Below are 24,779 nucleotides of genomic sequence, written 5' to 3'. Positions count from 1 at the left end.
ACCTATAAAGGTGAATACGTGAACCCTCCCTGTCCCGATACGTGTGGAAAAAGAGAAGTTGTGTTTTCAGGTGATGATGCCGCCGAACAGTTTTGTTGCTTTGTCACCAGCAAACACTGTAAAGATTCAATCTTGATTGCTCACAATGCAAAAAGTTTCGATTTATATCCCGTTTTAGAAGTGCTCATCGATCGTCACTCCATTCGACCTAGCAAGATCATTTACAATGGTTCAAAAATCATGTATATGCACATTGCCCAGAAATTAAATTTGACTTTTATGGATTCCCTCAATTTCCTACCCATGAAGCTAGCCAAAATACCCGATGCTTTCGGTCTGCAGGAACTCTGCAAGGGGTACTTTCCCCATTTGTTTAATACCAAAGCCAACCAAAATTACGTGGGCCCTTATCCAGGATTAAAGTATTACGGATACGATTTCATGTCAGCCGGGGAGCGGAAAAAGCTTACAGAATGGCATGCAGCGAAACGAGACGAAACCTTTAACTTTCGAGAAGAAATGTTACAATACTGTCGGTCAGATGTGGATATATTGCGGCGGGGATGTTTAGAATTTAGAAATTTGATGATCAATGTGACAACTATCAAGGAAAGCACAGTCCTAGCGAACGGAACCACCAAGAAAACGAGCTCAATTGGAGTCGACCCCTTTAATTATATCACAATTGCCAGTGTCTGCATGGGGATATTCAAGACTCTCTTTTTGAAGGAAAAAAGTCAAATAGAAATTATTAAAGATGGGGAATTCAACTTGTACGACATTTGTATTCAGAACAAATTAGAAGGGATTTGTCTCGATGGTTCTTGGACGTCTCTCGTCGATTTACGTAAGGACGAGAGTGTACAGATAGGAAAACGACATTTCAAGAGCCCCATAGCAGTCGTACCATCTCAAGGATACACGAAACGTGACAATTACAGCAAGATTTCTATCCAATGGCTGGAATGGTTGATGGAAAAAAGTCGTCAGCGGGGTAACTCTATTGCCATTTCCCACGCTCTCAACGGAGGTGAATATCAGGTGCCAGGGACCAATTTTAGATGTGACGGGTTCGCCAAGACTCTTACAGGCAAGGGAACCATTTATGAATTCTACGGTAAGTGCTTGTTATCTAACATATGCCCCTTCCCCCTAAACTGGAGGGGGGGGGGGGGGGGCGGCGGCGGCGACGTACATGGACTTAATTACGGATGAGTTGAAGATTAATATTGTTTTATTTTGGTACAGGTTGTGTGTTCCACGGTTGTCCCACCTGTTTCCCGGACGATAGGAATTCCATCAAACACCCGTCTACCAATCAGACCATGAAAGAATTGTACGATATGACAAAAAACAGAGAAAAGGAACTAAAAGAACTTGGATACAGATTGGTCATTGTATGGGAGCACCAGTTTAAAGTTCAACTGGAGAAAAATTCAGCATTGCAACAATTTGTTTCTACCCTAGATCTTCAAGACAGACTCGACCCACGTGACAGTTTTTTTGGTGGCAGAACCAATGCCATTAAACTACATTACAAAGCCTCAGAAGACGAAACCATACAGTATTACGATTTTACCAGTCTTTATCCCTGGACCAACAAATACTGTCGCTATCCCGTTGGCCATCCGACCATCATCACGGATGACTTTCAGGACTTGTCGCAATATTTTGGACTTGCTAAAATAAAAATTCTGCCCCCTAGACAACTTTATCATCCCGTGCTTCCATACAATTCGAATGGAAAATTAAAGTTTCCACTGTGTCGCACATGTGCGGACAATGAAAATCAAAGCGAATGTACATGTTCTTTAGAAGAAAGAGCGATCACGGGCACGTGGTGTACTCCCGAAATTCAAATGGCAACGTCCAAAGGATACAAAATCTTAAAAATCTATGAAGTTTATCATTTTGCCGAGTCTTCCAAATATGATGTCGAGTCATGTGAGGGGGGATTGTTCGCTCAATATGTGAACATGTTTTTAAAAATCAAACAAGAGGCTTCTGGATTTCCGGTAGGATGCGATACGGAAGAGGGCAAAAGAAAATACATCGGGGAATACAAAGAAAAGGAAGGCATCCAATTAGAGTATGATAAAATTAAAAAAAATCCTGGTTTGCGATGTTTAGCAAAACTTTGCTTGAATAGTTTTGGGGGGAAATTTGGCCAGAGGTTGGGCATGCAACAGTCTGTGTTCTTTCACGAATCAGAAGCCGAAAAATTTTTTCAAATGCTCTCAGATCCCACTAAAGTGCCTCACAATTTTCACATTGTTTCGACGAATATACTTCAATTAGAATGGAGTAACAACCCCTTATTTGCGTCATTTGACAACAAAACCAATATTTTCTTGGCCTCATTTACGACCATGTGGGCTCGGCTGAAATTGTATGGAGTTCTCGACAAATTAAACGAGAACGTACTGTATTTCGACACAGACAGTGTCATCTTCAAGACAAAAAAGTCGGACGACTTGAATTATCTCCCCATCGGTAATTACCTTGGAGAATTGACCAATGAAATCTCCCCACAAGACGGGTACATTGTCGAATTCGTTTCGGGGGGTCCTAAAAATTACGCTTACCGTACATTGTCAGGTAAAGAGGAATGTAAAGTTAGGGGTTTTACACTGAACTGGGCAAACTCGAAACTTATCAATTTCCATGCTATTAAGTCGATGATCTGTACCTCACATGACCGACAAATCGAAATTGTCAACCCTTGTAAAATATCTCGAGACAGTAGAAAGAGAAAATTGTTAAACAGGGTGGAAACTAAAAATTATAAAATGGTTTATACCAAAAGGAGAATTCTTCCTAATTTAGACACGTTGCCATTTGGATTTTGAATGTAAGAAAAACCAGAATGTTTATATGTCCATGTTTTTATTGAATGCAAACAAATAAAATGATCAATATTTGTTGTTCTTATTACATTGTCAATATCTAATCCAGGGAACGTATTTCTTCTTCCGACGACTATTTGAAATTCCAGGAGGTTTCCCAACCTTCATTTTCTTCTTAGTGACATAACCTGTTCCAGTTTGAAATAAATTAGGTTTTCTTATTAAGTCATTGTCAGATTGTATTGGAGTTTGCCTCGAACTTTGATCGTTTTCTCTTGATAAAGTATCAACAGGTTCCAATTTTTGAAGTAAACGTTCATATTTCACTTTTGGTACAAGTATCATTTCCTTCGCCATTGCCCTTTTAGATGTTGAACAATAGGTTTAAGTAGAAGCGGCACTAAAGATATGTTTTTCAAAAGTATGCGACGTTTCGCCTTGTTGCTGACTTCTCTGGATCCCAAGGATCGAATGTAAGATTCGTAAGGTTTCAGTTGGTTTATATACTTTTTCGTCAGGGGATAAGTCCCGGTGTAAATGTTAAGTGCTATTTCACTGAGCACATCGTACTGTTCACTGGTCAAGGTTTTAACGATTACTTTTTGTTGGGTACCGTCTGCACCGACGAGAAAATTTAAGAAAGCCTCGTGTTTCTTCACTGTTAGCTTCATGTTTGAATAATGAGATGAACACATCGATTCATGCTTATTTATATCGGTTGGTAAATAACCACATCTTCACCGGGAAGAATGTGAGTTCTTAACTGGTACTCTCTGTTTTGTGTAGGTTCCAGGCAAACATGTAAGTAACCGAAATTTGGTCGAGTCGCAGATTCATAGGCTGCTTTAAAAAAAGGAACTTGTCCTGGTAAGATCTGAGATCCAAAGGTAAAGATCTGTCGAGAATCACGGTAATTCTTAAATAAAATGACATTAAGACAATTCAGGGAAATAGTCCTTGCATACTTTCCCGGAGGATATAGGTTCTGGGACAGCATCACGGTGGTCACGTTTCTATGATGAGATGTTACCGTGAACAAATGCACGCAATCTTGAGATTGCGCAACTTGTAACATAAGATCATCCAATACCACTATAGTGTGATTTACACCCTCTGTGTACTGTTCTATGTCTTCTTTCGTAGGCAACCCTTGATGTAATGAAAGGTTTGGTGTTGTCTTCTCCATTTCCTCGAACATGAGTTGATGTTCAGAATAAGCATATATTATTCTATCAACCGGCATAGAAAACATGCCATTGGCGTTTTGTAATAGTTTATTCGTAAAATGCGTTTTACCGCTTTGTGTGCTTCCACATATTAGAATGGTGGTAGGTGCCGAAAACGGAAGTAAGGAATGAGTGTCCCACCAATCATTCATGCTCTCGTTTTCCATGTTTCTCAGTCGCTAGACTTTCTTTAAATGAAGTCTAATGTAATACCACACGCACATATAAACAATTTACTTCATTCAATTACCGAATAAGATAACGCCCTTGAATATGGTTAACGATTTTTTTATTTAATGATACACCAAATATTCATGCATAAAACGTTTCACAAAGTCATCATTGAATTGAATGTATTTAGAAAATAAAGCATACACTTGATTTAATGAGTTTTTAAAACACAATCTTGCAATTAAAAATACAAGGACATATAGACCACATAAATCGGAATAACGAGGTTGAAGTTGTATAGATTTGAAATTATATTGTACACTGTTTTTCTTCAGAAAGTTCTGAATGTCTTGACTGTAATCAGTTGGTGATTTTCCAAGACTGTCGAAAAACTCCGCCTGAGTTGGACTGTGCATGATTAATGCCACCCAGTGTTCTCCAGGAAATGGCAAAGGTTGCGTATTGACAATGAAGGCGCTCGGATACTGTGTAACGATTTGAGGCAATGTATTGCTAGCAAATACACCTTTTACATAACGTCTTAAACAGGGGTCCGTTTTCACCAGATTCAGCAGTTGCATCGAATTCATGGTTGAATGTAGTTAATGTCACGTGATTTGTCGACTTCTAGTAGAGATGAAAACGTTGCAAATACTATAGCATTAGCTGCTTTGGTTGTTGCTCCTTTGAATTTCAGTTCCAGTCTGGTGTTTCCTCGACGAATCAGGTTTAAATACTCTTCTCCAAATCCACAAGGATCTATGGTAAAAACAAACAGAGAATATCCACTTCCAAAATTAGAACGAGTAATAATCAGTCCGGCATCACTGTTCCATTTTCCAGAGGCTTCAAATAAACGAGCATAAGCCGTCGAAAAGAGTCCCGCTGAAAAGTCTGTTTTTAATGGCCTACCGGGTACACTCTCTCCGTTAACGTATATCCCGACATCAGTTAACCCCATGTGCTCAAAGTTAAAGGGATTGGCCGTGTAATCCCCATTGACGGCTTTCTGGTCCACCAAGGCCACCACGATGCGATCAGGGACCGCTTGAGGGAAAATGTTATCCCAGTAAAACTCCGTGGATCCTTTGGGAATGGTATTCATTTTCAATTCATTTCGCATAATGGTATATTTTACAGGGGTTGTTTCTATCTGTTTACTATGGTTCAGTAGAACGCCGGGATCTACTCGCACCTTTGCCACTTTGTACACGACGTCCAGCAACTCTAATTTGTAAGCCGGGGATGATTCATCAGACATCACGACAAAAGGGGCACTGGATCTAAAAAGTTTTATGTAAATGTCTACTCCGTTTATCAAATATTTATCTATATCAAAGATGTCTTCCATCAGGTTTCCTTCCAACTCAAAGGCTTTACTTTCCTGAGTGTAACCATACCGCACGGTCAGACCGGAATTAGCTCCATTGTATGCATTTGCGTCGCCAAGATTTCCATCGTCTTTAAAGAACAGCTCAGATTGTTTTTGTGAATAGAGTTCGTCTTTCCCACTAAACAAAATTGTCTTGAAATACGCTTTCCAAGGATAGTTGTTTGTATTGAAAGAGACTAGTTTGTTGTTCAAGTAAACATCCATCTGGGAAAACATACTCTGAAGGGGTAAATTTACAATGCCTGTTTGTTCATTACTGGTCAGAGACGTTCCATCTGCTTTTAAAATTCGAGCCTTTACGTACAATTTACTTCTTTTAAAATCAATGTATTCTGCACCCGAACCAGAAACTACGATTTCGATCGGTGTATCAGACACTCCAATGCTAGAAATAGGTCTTGCTTCTGTAAAGTACACTTTCTCGACCGCTACTTGGTTGGTTGGTTGGTGAAGCAAAAAGTGAAAGTTCCATGGGTTGAGCTATGTCTTTGTCATCACTACTTAAAAAAGCCATATTCACTGTCTAAAGATACTTTTATAACTGTCGATCTTAAACTCTTTTTTCGTTTTTGATTGCGTTTTCTTGCCTGGTGCTGCTCGCTGTTTTTTGACGAACTTTTTTTTCCTTTCTCCTAGCGTTTTTCTTTGTTTTGTAGGTTTAGATGACTTCTTCCTCGACGTTTGAGATGTTGTTGGCTTCAATTTCTTTGAAGGAATGACAGAAGATTGAGAACACGGTCTTTTTATACTTCCCTGCACCTTGACGAATGGTGCGCCCTCTTTCACATCTTTGGCATGTTCTACTTTGGCTCTTTCCTCCACGGCAGCTACTGGGGTCATTAGAGTGTTGGTGTGTTGTTCAGATTCTAATTGCGAGTGAGGTCTCAGTGGAATAACGTAAGACTTAAAACTTTTCACACCTCTACCAATTTGTTTAGGTTTGTATTTATAAGGGTTGAATTTTTTCTCTGCCATGTTCTTGTAAAACGCTTCCCATAATCTGGGATCACTGACGTAAGTCTGGCTATTCATCATCACAGTACGTAAGGAAACTTCTTAAAATGAAGTGTCACGGTCACCGGTCCGTTTAAGAATGAAACTAAGTTCCCATCTCTGTCAGTTATATATATTCCAATCTGTTGTAATTGGCCAATTTTTACTGGAATGTAATATGGTAGTGTGTAGGTGATATTTTCTGCTTTCTCCCCCAGGTACACACGTCTTAGAAGGGGTGCCTCCTTCCCACCAATAAGAGTTTCTTCACAAATATCACAACACACAAACAACTCTGATTTCTTCTTCTTGGACGCAATCCAACTCTCTGAAGAAAATTCTGTTAGGGCAACAGTCCAATATCCGTCGAATTGAATCTGTTTATTTAATTGAACTCGAAAGCAATTGGATTTATTGTCAAAATATTCAGAACTGTCCGTAGACGTCAACACCATCCGAACGCTCATGTTGAATAAATACGTCTTACAAAAAAACCAGGTTTTTATTGCCTTTCTAGAGAGCTCTCTGGAATCCATGAGTTGAATTTCTTTGGCCATCCTTCCCATTTTACAAACACTTCTTTGATTTTTCCACGACGCCTCTTTTAAAGAATTTTTTCCACTCTGTAAGCCACGTCCGCTGACTTTATGACTTTTTGAAGTTCAGATTCGTAGAAGGTGCCTTCAACGGGATCATCTGCTAAATCTTTTACTTTGTATACAGGTATTTTACCTCTTTTGTATCTTTCACTAACTTTAAAAAATTCTGCTGTCCATTTTTGCTGGTAGTCTCTTTGGAAAGGGTGTTTAAGCTGTGATATTCTGACATTATCTCCAATTTTTAACTTAAAAACAGGTTTAACTCTTTTTTTAACTCTTTTTTTCGTTGTCTTATTTGACTCCTTAAGCTGGTTACGATTATTTACTGTCATGTCCAATTTTGGTTTACTCGACAGATAAGCATCTAATCTGATTTCATTAGCATTTCCCAGGTTGACAGTGACTGGAGCATTGCCACCTAAAGACCTGTGGGGTCTATTATTATAACTCTTCACCAAATCTTGTAACACATTTACGAAACGATAAGTTTTGTTTTTCATAAAATAGCGATACATAAGGTTTTTCATGGTACGAATGACCCTCTCTGCATAGTTTGCTTTAGTTTCATTTTGAGTGTATATGACATTAATACCTTCTCTTTTTAGATATGTTTTTACCCAACGATTTTTGAATTCACTACCCTTATCTGTTCTAAGAGTGTGTGGTTTTCGCCCTTTCTTGAAAACCGATTTTAAACTGTCAATGACGTTTTGATGACTTTTATTTTTTAATGGAACTATAAATAGATATCGACTAAAAATGTCTATTAGCACTAATAAAAATTTGTAGCCGTCGTTATGGGATGCAATGTTACTGACATCAGCTAAGTCACCATCCCACATAGAGTTGATTGTGTTCACTATCACTTTAGAGCGCGGAAATGTCTTCCGAATTGGCTTATAAAGACTATAGGGGTCTTCGTTGTTTAAAAATTGTCTTATTCTCCGCCTGCCTATCTTGTATTTGCCTTCTTGTTTAACGGCTTGATACAATTTTTCGGGACCTGTAAATGCTCCCGGTTTACCGGGAGTGTAGTAGAGTTCCTTTAAGTAATCCGTGTAGTTTGACATTTTGTGATACACTGATAATCTAAATACGATTCTCACCTTTTATATTCAAGTAAGAAACAAAAAAAGCAGGTAAAACTATTTTAATCCATTTTTTATTTTTTTTTTTTGTAAGACTGAAAAAATACATGAATTGATATATACAATTATTCTTTCATTATTTATTTTTGGATTCAGCATGCATGACAATAATGTCAATCAAGATCACTCTCAATTGATTCGACGGTCTTTAAATCACCCACGTTACATTCAATGGACATTTTGTTTTGATCATCGTAACCGAACGGGGTACATTCAGGACAGTTTAACATCCCAAGCTGATTCTGATGAGAATCGCTGAACATGCAGAGTTCGGTATCTTGTAGTTCTGGAACACATTCGTGTATCTCGTTGAGAGCATCTGTAAGTCTTGCTAATTTATTTCTGTTCAATGTGACTCCTTTCTTTGTCGGTATGGGTTCTGAGGCATCGTCGGGCTTCCAAAAGTGCCTTATATCCACTGTAGGGTAACCTGGTGACAACGAAACAAACACGCCACCGCCAATATGCCACTGTACTTCCCCTTCCTCTTTTCCAGCGTTGTCTATGTAGTCTTGGATATCTGGTAAAAGGGATTCAAATTTTAACCAACGAGCCAAAGTAAAGGTAACTCCTTTCTTGGTGGCAATGAGACGACCGTGAGATTCTGCGAGATGACGAATGTGCAGATAAAGCACTCCCTTGAAAGACATGACGGTGAGAAACATGTCATTCAGGTCGTCCAGGCTTATCCTACATCTTGGCTCCTGAGACTGTTGATGTGTAGCTTTCTTTGATTCGTTTCTGGAATCTCGTCTTTCTTTGATAGGAATGACCAACGATCTTGCCTGGGCTAATTTTTTTTCGTATTCAGACTTTGTATCATCCTCATTGTTCATTAAGAGTCTCGATAAATTAGCTTGATTGGCTTTCATTAATGCTACTCTGAGTCCCATAAAAGCCCTCGATCCTCTACGTAAAATGATACTAATCAGTTTTCTGTTTTGGTCATAACTGGTTTTCTCGGCTTCTATTTGTTGCCTCATTTCGTCGGTAATTATGTTAGAAGCATACAGATGTTCCGCAACTTGAATTGCCATCATCTTCTTCACCAATATGGAGTAGTTTGCTTTAATTAGATTTTGATGTTTATTCTCCATCTCTGTTAACAGCAAGAATCTCACAAGAAAGAAAATAAAGTCAACTTGTATTCTCTCTGAGACTTGCTCAGGACTGGTGAAATTCTTTCAAATCGATGAAGTTTATATACGATTTAATCACGAGGTCTATGACTGCATACTGCCCCCCCCCCCACCCCCCTGACTGTGTACTGCCCCCCGACTGTGTACTGCCCCCTGACTGTGTACTGCCCCTTGACTGTGTACTGCCCTCTTGATCATGACCTCAATTATGATCTATGTGGGTGGGGTTCTGGGTTTTACTGTTAAGTGCACATGTTTTCAATTTCTGAAGAAGCATGGGTAATAAAGCATCCTCTATCTGTTGAATTCTTCTCTTAAAATGAGCCCTATCTATGGCATACTCCATCCAGATTCCTTTCCGTTCTTCATAAGGAATTAAAATAATTTGCACATGGTCATTAAATTTAAGTTTTTTAGGCATATTTGTCCGTGTTGAATCTTTAACATTTGGAGTGTGGAAAGTATTTTCGCGGCATAGCTCGGCGTTTCAACAGGTATTCTTCAGATCCCCAGCTGTCCGCGACGTCATATCCATTTTTCATTTTTTCCTTGAAATTTGCAATGCATTCCTCTTTTCCGTTAAACCATTGACTCTCTTGTAAAGTCCATTTTTTCTCATTTCTTCTTAAAGCATTCCAGGCTACAATTTTCCATTTATACTGCTTTCCCTGAGTTTCCATCGTAATCACAGATCTAGTAATTTTATGTGGTATTTATAAAACATTTTTGTGACGTCGTTGACTGTGTACTCACCCCTTGACTGTGTACCCACCCCTTGACTGTGTTCTCACCCCTTGACTGTGTACTCACCCCTTGACTATGACCTCAATTATGACCTATGTGGGTGGGGTCTGGAAAACCCCATGACGTCATCTTGACTGTATACTGACTGTGTACTGTCCCCCTTACTACTAGAAATTAAAAAAATCGAAATCACGTAACTCTCTTCGGCTATTTCCGAAGACAAAACTTGAACGTTTTACGTCTGAAATATGACGTCATAATGTAGACTGAGCACGCGACGTTTAGTTTAACTTTGATGAATGATTTGAGTATATAGCATTAGGCAACCATGCCGGAGGATCCTACTGTGTGACTTTTAAATAGATTATATAAACCAAAAATCAAAATGCACTGTGTTAAATCTGCGCTCGGTCCAACGGTCACACCGTTTACATATTATGTATAATGATATGTATAACAAAGCGATACTGTTGGGAACATACGCTGTTCCTATCGTGTAACTTGCTGTACAATTTGATCATTAAAAACAATTGAGCGAATTATATCGTTAGAGCTATTGATGAAAAAAAAGAATACATGATGAAAAAAAAGAATACATAACTTTTAGAATAACTGGTTAAAGTTTTGAGTAATAGAAAAGAGAGTTAAGCGCAAAGAGAGGTAACTCACTTTGACCTTAATAATAACTTGTTTGAGTTCTTCTAAAAAATAACCTGTTTGCATTATGCCCCTGACTGCTGATGGTGGCCTTATCTTGTTCGGTAGCAAGAAGCCCTATTATTTGGAGCCGAATGGATGCTTAATAGGAACCATACGGCTCCAACCATAGGAACTATGTTTGGCTGTTATCTAGTATAAATATAGGGTGAGAAAATGTGTAAAGGGACTTCTCCATTATTCTGCCTTACTTGCTGTAATATTGGTGTACAATATAATTTGTTATTCAAAAGTATGGTGTTGTTCTTCATTGATCTAGCAAGATCGCATATCCGACGCATGTGTTGCGGGTTTTGTGACGTCTGAGGTTGAAGTGGAGTTCGACAAACTTGTTAACATCAGCACCCCCCAGTCGCGTTACAATATATAAACCAAATATTGATCTTTATAATCAACACTGTATTTCATTAACAATTACGTAAGGTTGCAGTTTTTATGTTGACCATTACAACAATGGAAGTAAAAATTCTATTTACTCGCAAGTATAGCATGTCCTTCGATGCGGTCATCCTTTATAACGTACGACGTAACTGTACGCACATCGGATTAACATATGAGCGAGTTACTTTACATAATGACCATAATGCATTGTCAACCCGTACGTTAAATTATTCGCCTGACATGAATTTATGCACGAGCGAGTTATCTTTCAATATGAACACGACACACTGTTAATTTGTACGTTTAATCGATTGCCTGAGGGCTCCGTCTTCTGAAGACCGATCGTTAAGATGACCACGTTGTATCGGTCAGCCAAATTAAAGCTGTCACCTGTGACCCAAATATCGAAAATTCACATGTCGGGGAGGTGCAAGCTTGTCTACAAATTCAATTCACACTTAATGCGCCCGTGTGCTGATCACCATCCATATGGAGCTTTTTAATGAATGATTTTACGTCGTATATGATTTAATTTAAATACAATATGACATCGCAGTTAAACGTAGCATGAGTTATCACTATTGTGGATTAGGACCTGCTTTAATAATCATTATCGTTGATGTGTGATCTTTTGAACGGCAAAGTCTAATAGTCTGTCCTAAAATATTTATGCAGCACATTTTGCCAATTTTAATGAGAATACACATATCTGTGAAAGAAGTGCAATTGAAATTGATGAAAGGGAAAATTTCCAAGATGTCTCCAATGACACATTTATCATTTTTCACTCATAAAAGTTCACAGGAATTTACATTTTTGTTTACATTACTTTTCTACATTCATAAGTCACTCGAAATACCTCGCGCAAGTTTTCAACGTTATTATGTAACGTGCAGTTAGAGGGGGCGTTTCAACGGAAAAATGTGGATTCCACAATATTTCATTTTTACTGTATATGAGTGGAAACTATGATCTTAACACGTATTTAGTCATGTTTTCTTTAAATACAGAGGGTAACGATTTCATTGTTTACTATTGCTTATATTCCATATCCACGTAATGAAACAAACACACACCATGTAGCTTTTTCTAAATCTTTTATCTACATATATACAATCAACTAACTCATCGCCATGCATTCTTCGAGAGGGGTCTTATCTCGAAACAGTGTCTTCAGTGTTTTCCTTGGGTTGTCAACATCAGCAGATTCGTTGGTATAGCGCTCAATGACGTCATCGGTAGAAATAGTGTTAAACAGTCTTCAACAAATGCATCTCTTTGATCCTCCCCGGCGGACAGACACCCAAGCACAATGTGTAGTTTGTGGCTAGGATGATTTGTCATACACCCATGACAATGTACTTTGGCTTTTGCGAGAATTCTTTCTTTTAACACACGTTTGAAAGAATGTCGCATTTGTTTGTGATTCCCTAGTTCGTCGTCAATTTTAAGGGACTGGGTAAAAAACTGTTCCCATTCTTTGATGGTAATGGCAATCCCAAACTTTGTCGGTAGTTCTGGCGATATGTGGAAGTTAAAAATACGAAAATCCACAATGACAGCCCCGCTTTCAAATTTTTTGACCGTCACTCTTTTGTTGCCTCCTGCACCACGGAGTATGTCCCATGTTTTATCTGCCGTCTTGGTTTTGTCTAGAGACAACAAAAAAGTGTTAATTTCCTCTAAAAGACCCATCAAAAAGACCCACTCTGGTCTGAAGAAGGAAATGTTTTTCTCCGCGTGGTTTACATTTCTCATTCTTATTCTCTTCTCTCCCTGGTATACACCGGTCGTCAGGGTAATGTTATCGCTCAAATCCATTGTTTTGTTGTTTTTTTGTCGTTTGGTTTGACTGTAGAGACGGTTAATTAAACCTCGCTCATATATAGGGGTCTGTATGCAACGTCATCACACCGATGTTAGCAATAAATCCATCAGCGGTAATATCCTTCATCGCAAAAACCCGTCAACCAGTCACGAAGTGCCCAGTAATGGTCTTTGCGCATTCTTCTTACCGCTCGATCCATGCTTTTAAAAAAACAAGAGGGGTCAAATTCAAGATGTAAAGTTTCTTGGCAATGTTCAATAACGTTGCAGTCATTGCGCTACACTCTACAAATTAAAAGCCCCTCTGGATCCTGTGCGATGCCGGTGTCGTCCCATCCTTGAACAGTAATCCCTCTGTTCCTCCATAATCCTAATCTGACGACTTCTTGGGTTAATTGCATATTATTATAAATCCTTTTTAACCTCATTAGTCGTTGGTCTTTGCATGTCGTATTCTGGTAATGATATATATTAAAAAAAAAATTCATTTTCCCGTTGTTGCATCATACTGTCTACAGCAAATTCGGAGTAAAGTTGTAAAGACATCATTTTGAATAACAAAAAAGTGTATCTTTGTACAAGAAAAAGGTATATTCAAACTTTTATACTATTCTCGGTGCTTCATAAAAATGTTTTATGATCAAGTATATAGACATAAACATAACATATTGGATGCTATTTTCTTAACGTGTAAACTATATAACCATCTCGCATCGTGACACCATACTATATGTTGAATGAATATATTGAAAGCTTATCAACTTTTTTATGAACCTTTTTTGTCATTTTAGACCAATTTTCGACCCCATGCTATCGAGTATACTAGGTTACATAGGTTATTTTGGATGGACATATTGGTCACGATGTATGATGACAAAGTTTTATGATAATATCATACAACTCTTTGATCAATTTCTGACACCATGAACCAAAATATATCCCCAATAATCGCAATGCTTCTTTTTTTCTGTCAAATGAATATTTTTTATGAGTATCAGCGTAGAGGGGTGAGAAAAGGGGGGAGAGATCAGCTTCGAGGAAACGACCAACAAAAAAAGTAGAGGAGGGGGGTTGGTGGCTCTTATATTAACGGGTGTCTTACTGTTAATAATCCCATTTTTTATCGTATTTGGAATGACTATTGATATTTGGAACATATCGCACTCCCCTCTAAAGACCAATTCCCAGGGTTCCAATGTAACTTGTGATTATCTCAAATGGATTCGGACTGTGCGTCTCGGGTAAAAAAAACTTTTGCATTGAGACGTGATTTTATCTCTACTATAAATGAAACCCTGTTTATTTAACCAGTTCAAACCGTCAACCATGACTAGCCTAGCATACGATAGTATACTGGAAGGATTGCCAAAAGAGTTGTTATTATTAAATTTACCCGTCACTCAAACAGCGGTCACCGGAACGTATTACGTCGACTGTCGACCAGTATCTCAAATTAGCAAAACTGGTCCAATCGAGTTTTCCGTTCCAGGCAATGCGGATTAAATCGACCTTAAAAGAAGTTTGTTATACGTAAAAGCAAGGATAATACACGGCGACGGGACTCCTCTCCAAAAGGAAGAAAAAGTAGGCCCCATAAACAATTTTTTGCACAGTATCGTTAGTCAGGTTGACATCTCATTAAACGGAAAACAATTTACCAGTAGCGGGGGAGCGACCTACGCTATAAAGCTTACATACAAAACTTGTTAAATTATGGACAGGACGCCAAAAGTACACAACTTCAAAGTAGTTTGTTCTACAAAGACGATACCTCTTACATGGATGTCGCTGACCCTGCTGTTTATTACATCATAAAAAGTACATAAAATTGAATGAACGAGGTCAGAGTTTTGAAAACAACTATTTGTTTACATTTTGGCGTCAAATCGCTCTGTATACAATTAGCAATCTCTTGAAAAGCCTAAACTTTAGAGATAGTCCACATTCGTCGTTTTCCAATTATGTCAAATATTAGCAATTAATGTAACATTTGACTGTCTGAGACCCCTATCGGATATGTACCTTGTTGACCTACTTACCAGTGGATGAATGGTTGATATAAAGATTTGTTATACCCCTGAAAATCAGTTACTATATAACTCTATACGAAAAAAAGTCCAGCATTTTGACTGTTGGACTGAACTGTTAGATTGGAACTGTTAAAAAGACTGTTGACCGGTGACGTCACATTCCGCGAAAACGTGTTATTGATTAGAAGGGGTATAACAAAAAAGTTGTTGACCCCAGTCAACAACTGTATAATATCATTTAGGCCCAATTTTAAATACATTTTTGTTCCAATGATAAATAATGATGAAATGATCATCTTTTTACCTGGTAAATTAATTTTAAGTTTAAAATTATATTCTTTTTGAAGTAAGCCTACGTCGTGTTTTCTATAATTTCTTTGTGATATAAATTTCTAAGGCAGAGTACTCGGGTGTGTTGTAGGTAGAGGGCTCGGGATTAAAAGAGCCAGGGATATCATCTAATCGATTTCGATGTAGTTCATTGGTTTTTCTATGTTTTCGAGGCTTTTTATAAAAAAAAAACAATCTACATCATGCGTTTGTTTTTGTCGTAGATATTTGAGGAACTGGCCATCTTTATTCAGCATTTGTACAGCGTGAATAAAATGATCACACACCAAGATGTGTGACAATGTGTCAGTGCAAATGGCACGTGGTTCCAGGTTTTTGCCTCTGTAGGAAAAACGATGTGATCCTTGTTTCTCAGTCACCACTATGCATTTACGCCCCATATCACAGACAACAAGATCACGGTTGCTGTTTTCTACTATATAAGTAGGATCACTGTAAAAAAATAGTTACCTTCGTCGTGCGCTATTGTTTGTATCAGTTCCCTATATCGATTAAACCGGACAATCTTTCCTTTTCTTGAATCGTTGTTATAAACTCCAATCGGTAAATCTCCTGTAAATTTGGAGCAGTGCATGCATTTTGGTAACCATATAAGGTCCGGTCTTTCGAAGAAGGTCTCTACTGTATTCATATCCTTGGAAAGTTTTTGATGTTATTATTCCTATCGATATAATTTAATTCTTGTTGTAACGCGCTTTCTGATTGGCTAAAACATTATTTTATATCGTATAAAGAATGTTGCCTACGTCATAGTAAGACTAACGTCAAAAATGTATTATTACGCCTGACGTTACGTTTGAATTTTGTACAATTTAATGTCATTTTAAAGGTCAAATGACCGTTTTTATCTACAATTAAGAGTAAAAAAAAAAAATTATAAGCAATGAAACAGTTTACGCTTTTTATGAAAGCGTAAACTGTCCCAAACCATTTTATATCGTATAAAACAAATAAATATTGAATTCATTCCTTAGATAAAAGAGTTCGTCTTCATTGTTCACTGTATGCAATCCAGAACTATGTGTAAAGTTAACCAAGTCTTTGTGGCAGTGGTTACTTTCATTTTAAATGATTGACCAAAATTAAAGCTGAACACCGCTCGTAAATAGGCACTGTCCGCCATATTTCTCTTTAATCACTGCTGTCCCTACAACCCTTATGTAAGGCACAGACCTCTAAACAGTTCAAAGTACTTCGCTGTAGAGGTCTCACCTGTCTGGACGTACATTTTGCCTCGCCGTGTTACCCGGTCGCGATGAAATTATCAAATTTTACGCACTTTTTGAAGCCAGGAGAATACTAACATCAAATAAATTGGTAAATGCATTATTTACGAACAGAAAATGAACATAAGATAAGAAAAAAATGCATAAAATCTAAAGACCACGAAAGGAATACTACATGTCGGCCACGAGGTTCAGGTGTGCAATCGGGTGTAACGAAATCGAAGGGTTTATATACCAGGTATCTGTGTGACAGTGCCTATTTACGAGCGGTGTTCAGCTTTAAATATTGTATGTTAAAGTCAAGTTACAAGAGAGATACAGAGGTAAGAATTGATTGTTATGTAAACAAAGCTCGAGTCTTATAGTTGTTTATTAAAAAATGGAATGTTGAGAATTACCATTTCTTACACAAAATAACATGTATAAAACAATTTAAACTAATTCAATATCTTTATAAATACTATTATCAACAAAAGTTATATGTTATTGAAACTTACACCAATACAACACAAATATAAAAGATGACAATATCGGAGCTTTGTTTACAAAACAAAGAATTATAAATTATGATGTATCTTGATTATCACTTGATATTTAACTTCCATATTTTGACATGGCATTATAAACTTCTATATTTATCCTTATAAATATTGAAAGTGGAAAAATAAAATTTGAAAATTTTAAGTATCTTAAACAGTTAATGAGATTAATATACAAGCATCCCCTCCTATAGTAATAAATTTCCAAAACCATTAAAACAGATTTCATATGAACCAATCTTTTAAAAATATTTGAATAATATAAACATGTGTTGTGGAAAGAAAATAACCGGAAATTGAAAAGTTTATATCAAAACCTGGTTCCCAGATAGTAAGCTGAATTTGCAAATGCAACATTGGCCCTACGTATGAAGTGATGACCAATGTTGACCCAACACTGGTCCGGTGTTTGTTACGCATGACGAAGATGATGAGAGAAATTGTGATAAGGTCTTTGTTCCTCGTGTGAATAAAGAAATATGGAAACAAATGCAAAGACAACCATTCACTAAGAAACGAGATTTACGATCATGAATGTTCAAAGTGTGGTGACCAAAACTGTTTTAACAGTATTGATAGAAGCGGATGGGCTATTCAACAAGAGGCCAATAGGCCTTAACGGTCTCCAGAGTACATAGCCCACACAGAAACTTGTCGGGGAGTCTCATTTATGCATGTTATTAGTCCCCTACCGGTTTTCACCGGAGGGGACTATAGCTTTCTTCTGCGTCCGTCTGTCTGTCCCACTTCAGTTTTCCACACTTTTTTCTTTTATGCGTTTGAGGAATATTATGAAAGTTGCAGAACATCTTCAAAATGTCAAACTACAGATCACACTTTTGTAGCGTCTGGTTGACATGTTGTCAAGAAAACTAATTTTTTATATTCAAATTTTTAATGTTCGGGTTCGATATTCTGCATAACAGTAGTAGTATGTAGGACAGGGAACAGTCACTTGACAGTCAGGATGACGTCATGGGTCACACCAAGGTCAAGTGAGTAAGGTCACACCAAGGTCGAGTGAGTAAGGTCACACCAACGTCAAGTGATGAGTAAGGCCACACTAAGGTCAAGTGAGTAACCCAAGGTGACCTTGGAACGTAAAAGGTCAAATTTGAGGTCACACCAAGGTCAAATGAGTAACACAAGATGACATTGTACCATATACCATGTGTGACCCGAAGGTATTGGATTTGACACCGAGTACCCTTGTAAAAGTCATACCAAGGTCAAGTGAGTTTAAAATGACCTTTGTCAAATGTCCTTGATCAAGTTGACGTCGCCTTGATCATTAGAACAAGTATAGGGTCAACTTCATAACATATAGGTAAAAAGGTCAGAACTTGAAGGTCATAATGAACTATAAAACGGGCCATGGCTGAGTAATTTTTTACAGAATCCATGGTTACTCTCTGAAGTCAAGCCAGTAAGTAAAAAACTTATCAATTAAATGATAAAAAAAACCCAGCAGTTTAACAACAAGACAAATACAGTTTTTATTGATGCAGTCTGATATGAAGTTTACAAAAAATTAAGATTGAGCTAATTTTGTCTACATAGTATATACAATCTATGTTTTTTAACAGTCACAATTAAGTCTTTTTGAAACGGCGAACGAATCTGTAATATCACAGAATTTGGAATCCTACTCTTTCTTTACAGTTTTTATTTCTGCAATCTGTTATAAAATTTACTAAAATTACCATGCACTGAGCTAAGTCTTTATGGTCTGTAATATCACAGAGTTTTGAATCCCACTCTTCTTTTACATTTTTATTTATAAAATCTGTAATGAAATTCACTTAAATTGCTGACTGGGGCAGGTCTTTTACCATACAATCAATTAGTTGTTGCAGAGCTGAAAGTTCTTCTTGCAGCAAGGGTTTGTCTTGCTGATTATCTGGCCTCCTACACCCTATCTCCAAGGCTGCATATTTTTGGGGTCTCTTCTTTCTGTAGATATAATGATGAAATAGTCAGGATCATTAAAAGTGTTTATGAGATGTATTTAAACCATATATATAAACACACGATCAAATAAGTTAAATTTCATTTATTTATACATACTAACTGATAAAAAACATAAATGAACATACTGTCATTTATTTTGATAATTACAGTACCCAAATGTTATGATTTAAAATTCTGATTTAAATTAACCGTCGTAAATTTTGAGTTTAAGGATATAAAACAAGATTTAAAAAAAAACGTTAATATAATTACCTAAATGTTTCCACGAAATCATTCTCTGTAGTCGGTGTTGCCATTGGCCCAGTCATAGTTGGTGTAGTTTCAACAAACTCCCTTTTAATTATACCCCCGCAAACGAAGTTTAGGGGGGTATATTGGCTTCACCCTGTCCGTCTGTCGGTCTGTCTGTCTGTCTGTAGACGCAACTTTGTCCCCCCTATAGAATTTTTTATTACTGCATGGAACAGTTTGTAAATTTGTACATATGTTGAACACCATCTGAAGATGTGCACCTGCAATTATTTTTAAGATCAGACAAGATTTAATGATTTTATGACAGTTTTAATTTTCCTTATTCTATATATTGTACACTAATGTTGAAAAGTAAGGGAGGTATTCCTTACAGATTTTATTAATTAATTAATAGTATTAAAACACTCAAAAATATATATACATCCAGATTGAGGTTTTTGTCTTTATTTCTTAATTAATAAAAAAAAATATTTTTTATAAGTATTCTATCAACTGACAATGCAAAGTTTTTGTTTGTCAATGATAAATTCTTCGGAACTAATAAGAACATCAAAGACAAGTGTGGCTGAATTCATTTGTCCCAAGAGAGCCATTATCTGAGCCATGGTTCAGATGGAGCATGTGTTTAGGGGAAATTGATAATCTGCAAAATGGGTGATGGTTTTGGGGCTATTTTAAAATTGTTTTATGTAAACCAAAAGTTCTATCATTATAAGGAAATAAATAATATAATTATTAATAAAGAAGTTAAACTATTTTTAGAGGTTGTTAAAATTTATTTGTCAAGTAAATTGATGAAGTGAGCCTATTGGGCATTAATTTAAATGAAATTCAAAATTACAGATATGATTGTAGTGTTTTGGCAATTTTAAAATTGTTTGTAATATTAAATGTTCTTTTTTACATATTTTTACATAGTATGGTAATTATGGTAATGTTTTGGGAGTTTATAAAATTTAACAAGCTCATCAAAGAAAATCATAGTCCTATGGGATCAATTTTCTGATATGGATTTCCATTGTGCTATAGGAGAAAGTGAGGAAAATTTGAAACAATTAATTGCATCTGTCAAGACTCTTATTAGAAAGATATTGAAAGTTTTATCAACAGAGGAGCATTGCTTGGCTACCGGTATTTCCATTTACTGCAAAGGGAGGGGTTATTGTCATTTTGTTGGTTTCTCTTTAAATCAATTAAATTAAAAAAATATATATCATCAGATACATACATTTGTAAATGTATTACTGTTATAGATATGTATTTACATATTCTGACAATTTTGATTTTAATTTTTCTTCGTTAACTATTTTTTTTTTTTTTACAATTCTAGAATTTTTTTTTTGGATGTGTTCCAAACCTTTATTATTCAATTCAATTATTTGTCTCATTTGAAATTAGCCTTGCGGGGTATTAGTCCGATTAGGACAGTTCTAGTTGGAGTTGCCGTGGGCGCAGAATGTAGTGTAGATTGACAACTTTCTTTTCATTGGATTTTCTTTGGTTAGGGTTGTTAGTGTTGACGTGCACACCTCTCCTTTAATGGGGGTTGTCAGGGAACTCAGCTCCCCTCTAACTGAAGTTACTCTGGGGGCAGTTATCGTTGAGGTTGGTGGACAAACCTCCCTTGTACTTTGAGGTGTTACCGGGTAATAAGAGTTGTTATTTTCCCTGAAAAAAAAGATTTATGATATCCATTTCATATTTCATTAATTCTCTTTAATACATGACATCAACTGTTTTTAAATGATTTTAAAAACATAATGATAAAGATTTATTTTATTCAAACGACATTGTGTTCACCATAAATTACTAAGTAAGAAAAATATTTATGAACAAAAAAATTATAGTTACCTTAGCAATTTCCTCAACATACTCGGTTTCCTTTTTTTCCCCATCCCCTTCTTCTTGGAGAATCTGCGTTCCATTGGTGTTGATGTTCAGCAACCCTGGATCGATGCTCGGCTCTAAAATTTCAATGTTGCTTGAGTCCGTGGCATCATCCCCTATCAAGGCAAAATAAGGGTCGAATGGAGAATAACTTGGTCTACAAAAAGCAATTTTTATTAGACAAATTTATTCTACAGGTAGTCATAATAATAATGAACAAAATATGATTCAATACTTAAAATAACGCGATCGTGGCAACTCAGTTGTATCAATAGTTATTTTTAAGCAATCCAAAAATATAGGAACGATAAATGTGGATGTTCTAAACTGAGTAGTATGTAGGACAGGGAACAGTCACTTACAGTCAGGATGACGTCATAGGGTCACACCAAGGTCACACCAAGGTCAAGTGATGAGTAAGGTCACACCAAGGTCAAATAAGTTACCCAAGGTGACCTTGGAACCTAATCAGGAAGTCACTTGACAGTCAGGATGACTTGATGGGTCACACCGAGGTTAAGTGATGAGTAAAGTCACACCAAGGTCAAGTGAGTTTAAAATGACCTTTGTGAAATGACCTTGATCAAGTTGATGTCTCCTTGATAATTAGAACACGTATTGGGTCAACTTAATAACATATAGGTAAAAAGGTCACAACTTGAAGGTCATAATGAACTATAAAAGGGGATCATGGCTGAGTAATTTTCTACAGAATCCATGGTTACTATCTGCAGTCAAGCCAGTAAGTAAAAAACTTATCAATTAAATGATTTAAAAAAAACAGTAGTTTAAGAACAAATACAGTTTTTATTGATGAAGTCTGATATAAAATTTACAAAAATTTAAGATTGAGCTAAATTTGTCTACATGGTGTATACAATCGATCTTTTTAAAAACAGTCACAATGAAGTCTTTTTAAATAATCCTGTCTATATGGTATATACAATCGATCTTTTTTAAACAGTCACAATTAAGTCTTTTTATAATGACCAATGAATCTGTAATGTCACAGAGTTTTAAATTCCACTCTTCTTTTACAGTTTTTTTTAATAAAATCTGTAATATAATTTACTAAGATTGCTGACTGGGCCAGGTCTTTGACCATACAATCTATGAGTTGTTGAAGAGCGGAGAGTTCTTCTCCCAGCAAGGGTCTTTCTTGCTTATTATTTGACCTCCTGCACCTTTTCTCCAACGCAGCGTACTTTTGAGGTCTCTTCTTTCTGTAGATATAATGATGAAATAGTCAGGATCGTTAAAAGTGTTCTTGAGATTCATTTAAACCACATATATATAAACACGTGATCAAATAAGTTAAATTCAATTAATTAAACATACTAACTGATAAAACACATAAATGAACAGCTGTCATTTATTTTGATAATTACAGTACTTCAATGTAATGATTTCAAATTCTGATTTTAAAAAAAAATTAACCTTCGTAAATTTGGAGTTTAAGGATATAAAAAAGGATTTTATAAACGTCAATATAATTACCTAAATGTTTCCACAAAACCATTCTCTTTATTCTGTGTTTCCATTGGTCCAGTCATAGTTTCAACAAATCCTCTTTTAAGTGGAGTTGCCGTGTCTAGTGTGGATTGGCAAAACTTTCTTTTCATCGGATTTTTGTTGGTTGAGGTTGTTTGTGTTGACGTGCCCACCTCTCCTTTGATGGGGCTTGTCAGGGAAGTCAACCCCCCTTTTTCTGAAGTTACTCTGGGGGTGGGGGCTGTTATCGTTGAGGTTGGTGGACTGAAAAAAAGATTTATGATATTCATTTCAGATTTTATTAATTCTCTTTAATACATGACATCAACTTTTTAAAATGATTTTAAAAACATAATGATAAAGATTTATTAAATTTTTAAACGACATTGTGTTTACCATAAATTACTAAGTAAGTAAATATTTATGAACAAAAAAAAATATAGTTACCTTAGCAATTTCCTCAACATACTCGGTTTCCCATCCCCTTCTTCTTGCGTCTCCTTGAACCTTGGATCGATGCTTGGCTCCAAATTTTTGATGTCCGTGGCATCATCCCCCATCAAGGCAAAATAAGGGTCGAATATAACACAGCACAAAGAAAGCCAACAACAGATCCAATTAAAATACTACTTTAATAGAGTTAACAAAAATACTATAGTAATTGAATAATTACAATAATAAGGCAAAAACAATAAAGAAAAACAATTAAGGATTTTACAATCAAAGAATAATTGTTGACAATAATTTAAAGTCTTTTAGAATGTCAGAGTCACTGAACAAGAGTAATGAAAAATATAATAATAAAAAGTCAGACAACACTTTGGGAAGCCGGGTGTAACAACAGAAGGGAGACCGTTCCTCACTGGTGGTGGGTTGAGGACTGCTTCACTCTGTCCATGTCAGTTCGTATATACGGTCACTAGAAACGCCCCCTTGTCACTGATGCGTGGGAATTAACGTGGTCATTACTTTTGAAGCTCGTAAACTGTCCATAAAAGATCCAGTCGTTAAAATAAGTTTACACAGTCTTTGTATAGTATCCATGTGTAGTAATTAGTTTAACTGTCAATTAGCCACACTCGAATGACAACAATTGTCAGAACGTCCTGGTCAGTGAGTAGATCATCGAGAAGAGTGTTGGTTCACCAGTAACTGTGTCCTTGATTGGCGTCCAGGTAGCGGTCTTCACGGTTCTGCTCTGTTGCCCCCGGCACGTGTACAAGTACGTCCTTGTCTAAGCGCTGCACTCTGCACGGTCGAATGACCTCTGTCATTCATGCGTCCAGGTAAACAGACTACTATAAGAGTACAGGTAAACAGCTAAAACATAGGAATTAATATTAAGTCATTAAATAGTACATAATTGTTATGACAATTAAACACAATTAAAAATGGGGTCAATTGTGTTACACGAATGAAGAATAACTTGGTCTACAAAAAGCAATTTTTATGAGTCAAATTTATTCTACAGGTAGTACATAATAATAATGAACAAAACAATTATTCAATACTTAAAATAACGCGATCGTGGTAACTCAGTTAAATCTAAGCAATCCAAAAAGATAGGAACGATAACTGTGGTTGTTCTTAACCGGTATCGTACGTGTGTGTGTGTGCGATAAGCGGGCTACCATATAAATGTTTCATTTTAGAGAACTTAAAATTAAAATCAAATATGAAATTGTAAATTTTTGAAGATGAAAACTTTTTTGATAAATTGATTTAAGTACATGCAATCTACAACACAACAATAAAACGATCGGTCTAGGCCAGTATACAACATGTACAATGCATGTCGAATTACTTACCCCTCAATGATTGGGATCGACATAAGAGACCACTCTTCTC

The 24,779-nt window shown here is 36.5% G+C and overlaps 4 protein-coding genes across 4 annotated transcripts; all 4 read right to left on the bottom strand.

The window, feature by feature from the left end:
• Window positions 1-4,829: 4,829 nt before the first annotated feature.
• Window positions 4,830-5,840, bottom strand: LOC128171868 (uncharacterized protein F54H12.2-like). Its single transcript, XM_052837642.1, has one exon. The coding sequence runs from the start codon at window positions 5,838-5,840 to the stop codon at window positions 4,830-4,832; it is 1,011 nt and encodes a 336-aa protein (XP_052693602.1).
• A 2,649-nt stretch (window positions 5,841-8,489) lies between these two features.
• On the bottom strand, window positions 8,490-9,571 carry LOC128174908 (uncharacterized). Its single transcript, XM_052840334.1, has one exon. It carries the CDS (start codon window positions 9,471-9,473, stop codon window positions 8,490-8,492), a length of 984 nt encoding a protein of 327 aa, XP_052696294.1. The 5' UTR covers window positions 9,474-9,571.
• A 9,982-nt stretch (window positions 9,572-19,553) lies between these two features.
• On the bottom strand, window positions 19,554-22,091 carry LOC128170374 (uncharacterized). The gene is made up of 3 exons (XM_052836152.1): window positions 21,405-22,091; window positions 21,083-21,221; window positions 19,554-19,813 (listed from the first exon to the last, which is right to left on the bottom strand). The coding sequence occupies exons 1-3, from the start codon at window positions 21,476-21,478 to the stop codon at window positions 19,682-19,684; spliced, it is 345 nt and encodes a 114-aa protein (XP_052692112.1). The 5' UTR covers window positions 21,479-22,091; the 3' UTR covers window positions 19,554-19,681.
• A 136-nt stretch (window positions 22,092-22,227) lies between these two features.
• LOC128170373 (uncharacterized) lies at window positions 22,228-24,321 on the bottom strand. Its single transcript, XM_052836150.1, has 3 exons — window positions 23,379-24,321; window positions 22,938-23,195; window positions 22,228-22,663 (listed from the first exon to the last, which is right to left on the bottom strand). The coding sequence occupies exons 1-3, from the start codon at window positions 23,489-23,491 to the stop codon at window positions 22,447-22,449; spliced, it is 588 nt and encodes a 195-aa protein (XP_052692110.1). The 5' UTR covers window positions 23,492-24,321; the 3' UTR covers window positions 22,228-22,446.
• Window positions 24,322-24,779: the final 458 nt, after the last annotated feature.

Source organism: Crassostrea angulata, chromosome 2, assembly GCF_025612915.1.
Source record: "Crassostrea angulata isolate pt1a10 chromosome 2, ASM2561291v2, whole genome shotgun sequence".
Lineage (NCBI taxonomy): Eukaryota > Metazoa > Mollusca > Bivalvia > Ostreida > Ostreidae > Magallana > Magallana angulata.
The sequence above is the reverse complement of the archived record's forward strand: the minus strand, read 5'-3'. Positions and strand labels throughout refer to the sequence as shown.

Coding starts and splice junctions, on each gene's coding strand:
- LOC128171868 (XM_052837642.1), bottom strand. CDS start 5,840: ATGGATGTTTACTTGAACAACAAACTAGTCTCTTTCAATACAAACAAC.
- LOC128174908 (XM_052840334.1), bottom strand. CDS start 9,473: ATGGAGAATAAACATCAAAATCTAATTAAAGCAAACTACTCCATATTG.
- LOC128170374 (XM_052836152.1), bottom strand. CDS start 21,478: ATGGAACGCAGATTCTCCAAGAAGAAGGGGATGGGGAAAAAAAGGAAA. Junction 21,222..21,404: donor ATGTTGAGGAAATTGCTAAG/GTAACTATAATT, acceptor CTTTTTTTTCAG/GGAAAATAACAACTCTTATT. Junction 19,814..21,082: donor CAACCCCCATTAAAGGAGAG/GTGTGCACGTCA, acceptor AAATAATTGCAG/GTGCACATCTTCAGATGGTG.
- LOC128170373 (XM_052836150.1), bottom strand. CDS start 23,491: ATGGGGGATGATGCCACGGACATCAAAAATTTGGAGCCAAGCATCGAT. Junction 23,196..23,378: donor ATGTTGAGGAAATTGCTAAG/GTAACTATATTT, acceptor TCTTTTTTTCAG/TCCACCAACCTCAACGATAA. Junction 22,664..22,937: donor GGTTTTGTGGAAACATTTAG/GTAATTATATTG, acceptor TTATATCTACAG/AAAGAAGAGACCTCAAAAGT.